This window comes from Lactuca serriola, chromosome 1, assembly GCF_051521515.1.
Source record: "Lactuca serriola cultivar US96UC23 chromosome 1, Lser_US96UC23_V15, whole genome shotgun sequence".
NCBI lineage: Eukaryota > Viridiplantae > Streptophyta > Magnoliopsida > Asterales > Asteraceae > Lactuca > Lactuca serriola.
In genome coordinates this window covers 254608387-254612666 of record NC_136408.1, presented here as the reverse complement: position 1 = coordinate 254612666, position 4280 = coordinate 254608387, and the positions used below count along the sequence as shown (strand labels likewise).

The 4280-nt window shown below is 35.5% G+C and overlaps 1 protein-coding gene across 1 annotated transcript; it reads left to right on the top strand.

The window, feature by feature from the left end:
• Nucleotides 1-1865: 1865 nt before the first annotated feature.
• Nucleotides 1866-3754, top strand: LOC145050644 (uncharacterized). Its single transcript, XM_078998862.1, has 5 exons — nt 1866-2540; nt 2625-2834; nt 2984-3082; nt 3295-3396; nt 3484-3754. Exons 1-5 carry the CDS (start codon nt 1998-2000, stop codon nt 3649-3651), a joined length of 1122 nt encoding a protein of 373 aa, XP_078854988.1. The 5' UTR covers nt 1866-1997; the 3' UTR covers nt 3652-3754.
• Nucleotides 3755-4280: the final 526 nt, after the last annotated feature.

Sequence of the window (4280 nt, the reverse complement as noted above, 5' to 3'; positions counted from 1 at the left end):
TTTTGGGTCCGATTTTGGATCCGATTTTGGGTCTGATTTAGTCCAATTTGGACCGAATTGGACCGATATTGACCAAGGCCGATTTTTTTACCCTCTAACCCTTATTCGTAGGCAGTTGGAGGCCACCAAGTGCCTAGGCGCCGATTAATTAGCCGCCTAGACCAATTTTTACAACCATGATTATACATAAACGAGTTTAATACTAGAATGTGAGATACTGCTTCATGGTACTTAGTAAGATTCTTGCTAAGTCATGTTTTATAACCAGAATCTCCTGGAGGGAGAGCGTGAATTTGTGTATAGATCTATACGGGACTAACAATCTTGCACCTTGGATGTTAGCTACAGTTGGGACCGACAGGTCTACAGGTGACAAATGTCATAACTTTTCGACGCCCGAAGAACGTCGTGTAGAATACTAGTCAATTTAGCATGGTTATAATCTCATTCACATTAAGCATTAACTAAACAATTCGGTTTACAAAACAAACATTACTTCAGTGGTTTTATTTTAAGTAATAAGACTACCAATCATTATTTTCCAAGTACTAATAAATTATGGAGTTCATACAAGTGTAGTACACTATTTTTCTATCGAAAAAAACATATATTTATTGGAAAACACACACTCACACTATTTCAGAGTACAATAACATACAAACATTTTGGTCTTAAGGCCTAAGACTGCTTTTCATTTAATAGAGAAAATATGAGATTTTCTGGGGAACATACTATCATTTTCATGGAACAAATACAAACATTAAACACTAAATGCTTATGAACTCACCAACTTAAATGTTGATACTCTCTTTTCAAAATAAATTGTATTCTCAGGGAACCAGTAGACAGGTACACTTGCACAAGTTTTTGAGAAGATGGAGCCTACTCAAGACTCTGCTTTTATTTTGCTATACATTTTTGGTGTCTTATAAACAATACCCAGAACACACATGTATTAACTATATTTTAAATACGATGGATGTTGTTGTTTGTTTTACTATTATGCAATTGTTATGATATTGTACATGACGTCCTCTGCCCCTGAACGTTTCCGCCGTTCCGGTTTGGGGGTGTGACAGTAGTGACCAGTGACCACCATACCATCGTCACTTCTTCACCACGTCGTGGTCACCAGCCAAACGCGGTTCTCATTTAGGTGACATGGCCACGCCGTGGCCAGTAACCTACCACGACGTGGCATAAGGTTTTTCCCCAAAAACTTATCTTTAAAATCCTTAAGTCTTCAATTGATTGAATCGGGAAAATGAGTGTTGTATTTTCGGATTGCTAAAACCAATGTTACATTTTAACACAAAGTTTCAAAATGATTCTCAAGAAGGAGATGCTTTTTAAGGCTATAAGGAATGCATCACAATGCATTATGCGTGAAGGTGTGCCACATCATACAAAATCATTCCACCTCACAAAAAATATCAGGTCACTAGTAGTGAGAAATGGTGTTTACGGAGAGTCTTTCTCTCTCTTTCTTGTGAGTCTCCATAGCCACACTTATTAGAAGTCACAACATCGCAATGTAGGGTTGGTGTTCCAACTTCCAACCCATCTCACACGTCTGCCAAGTCACTTCACACGTCGTTTTGAAGACCATTCCGTTTAGCCTAATAGAGTTCACCACACACACATGCGAGATAAAAGAAACCCGAAATTGACTTTTTATGTCTTCATCTCTTATTACAAAAAGTATTTTTCATGAATCATGTGTTACTTGTATTATCTGAAAATCTTTTTATTTGATAATCTAAGTTTAAGGCATTTAAATGAATGCATCGTTTCAAACCAATATAAAACACATCCCGCGCCTGGATTTTTTGAATTTGGACACCGGTCCCAAATGTCGTCTTCCAAAATCCGTCTTATTCGCACTTCATTTATAGCCCTAACAGAAAAATCACGTCAAATGCATCACCGGAGATTTGAAATTCAATAACAATCTCCTCTCAGACAACTCAACTCCCTGGGAGGAAATCTGTCCACAAATGTCGTCTTCCAACTCATCTTCTCGTTACACTTCATTCAATAATCGATCTTCCGCTCAATCGGATCCATCCTCCTCCACCGAGCTCAATCAAACAAAAAACCGCCGGCAGATCCCTGATGTTTCCTATGCTCTCGCCAAGTCAAAATCCGCTAAAAACGAGCAGAATTTTAGTGCTATGGTTAAGAAGTTTATGGAGAGGAAGTCTTCTTCGACTTCGTCTTCGTCCAAGCTGAAAGGTAGGGAGTTTGTGGTGGCTGCTGATGTCACGAACATCATCGCCGATGATTTAAAGAAGAACATGACGATGACTGCGAGAAGAGGAGGGACATCGGGTTTTGGGGGATTGCATAAGAAGCTGTTTGGTAGCAAGGTGAAAGGAGAAGAGAGTGGGAAGAAAAAGAACGCATTGACGGAAGTGAAGGTGAATACCAGGAGTTTAGCGATGGTGTTGAGGAGTGAGAGGGAGCTTCTGAGTCGGAGTAAGGATCAGGAATCAGAGATAATGGAGCTTAAGTTGATGCTGGAGGAGAAAAACAGAGAGGTATGTTGTCCACTCACACTTTATGATTTCAGTAACATTACAATTAGAATCTTGAAGCGATAACTGTTACTGTGTGGTGTACAGGTAGATAAGTTGAAGGATTTGTGTCTGGAGCAAAGGGAAGAGATAAAAGCATTGAAGAGTGTGATTTTATTTCCAGATGTTACAAATTCACAATCACAGCAGCAGGATGATTCTGAACTAAAAGAGGCAAAAGAAATAATTCCTACCCTTCAAAAGCAGGTCACTTCTCTCACAGGACAACTTCAGTCCCTTGCTCATGATCTAGCTGAGGTACTTATCTGATCTAAGCTTGGTGTTTGGTTGCATAATGTTTTTGAAAGGGATGAAATCTGTTAAAGGAATTGAAATACAAGGGAATTGGAATTGGAATGTTTTTGAAAGGAATGATAGAACTTGTATTTATATTTCTTTCATGACAGGTGAAAGCAGACAAATATTCAGCCACAAGATTGAGTGATAGTCTTATGAGTTCCCCAAAGACACCATCATATGAGCAAGAAGAAGCCTTTAACTCTTTGGTAAGTATCATATGTTACCAACATTTCTAATACTAACATTGATATTATTTCATATATAATTGATAATGCTATAACTTATAATTTTTGTTAAAGTAAAATGCTATATATATGAAGAAATGAATGTTGGATTCTATAATAACAAAAATAAACAAAAGTACATTGCTATTTCTTACATTTAGCCCTAACATAATATGGTGTACTTGAGCTTATAGGAATTCAGCTCGGGGGATCATACAACCCATGGCAGTGCGGATGACATGTTCTTAGAGGATTTAAACCCATGTTTAACACCTTATATCAAATCCAATTCTAAAGTAAGAGGATTCAAAACAATAATTTTCATATATAGTATTTTTGGTTCCCTTTTATTTTATTATTAACATTGAAGATCACGAATGCAGGCAGTTGATTATATATCTTATAGTGATGACTCATCACACAATCACATGAAAAAAAGTTGGGTGGATCGCCAACATGGCAACTCTGACAACTCAGCGGGAATTTTGGGCCGAGCAACTCGTAGATCAGATGAAAGCAAATGCACTTATCGTAAAAATGTGTGGAACTAAAGTTATGATATTTTTTTAGCACATTGTGTTGTATCTTTTTATGTTTATGCAATAAAACTTGTTATTAAGAGTATTTTCTTATGAAAAAAAGAAGTTAAAATCATCACTGGGGATGTGATTTTTCTACTAAAGCATGATCAAGGAAATTTTTTTGTTACTTTAAAATATTTTTATAACCATTTTACCTTTTTTTTTACCATGAATTTGTTGAGGTGGACAAAGGTTGCAATTGTCACATCAGATTGGATTGGATCGAACTCAGAGAAACATGATTTCATACATTTTTGTGTATTATGTATTGTGTTATACTTTTATTTCTTTTCTATTACAACAATGCACTTTCATTTTTTTTTCTTATTAATGTAATCTACTTTGAAAATTTTACCTAAATTTAATTTCATTTTTTATTGTAAGAGCAAAAATTGCTTTATATTTGAATGAAATTATAATAGTTAAGTAGATTTTTTTTTTCAATATACATTGAAAGAAATAGAAATAGTATGCACATAATGTTTATAATAAACAAATCAATAAAAATATATTGTTGTTTCTTGCATTTAACTTTAACTATTATACAAAAGGTGATGCTAAAAAAACCCCCTTATAATGTCTAAAGTATATTATTTTTC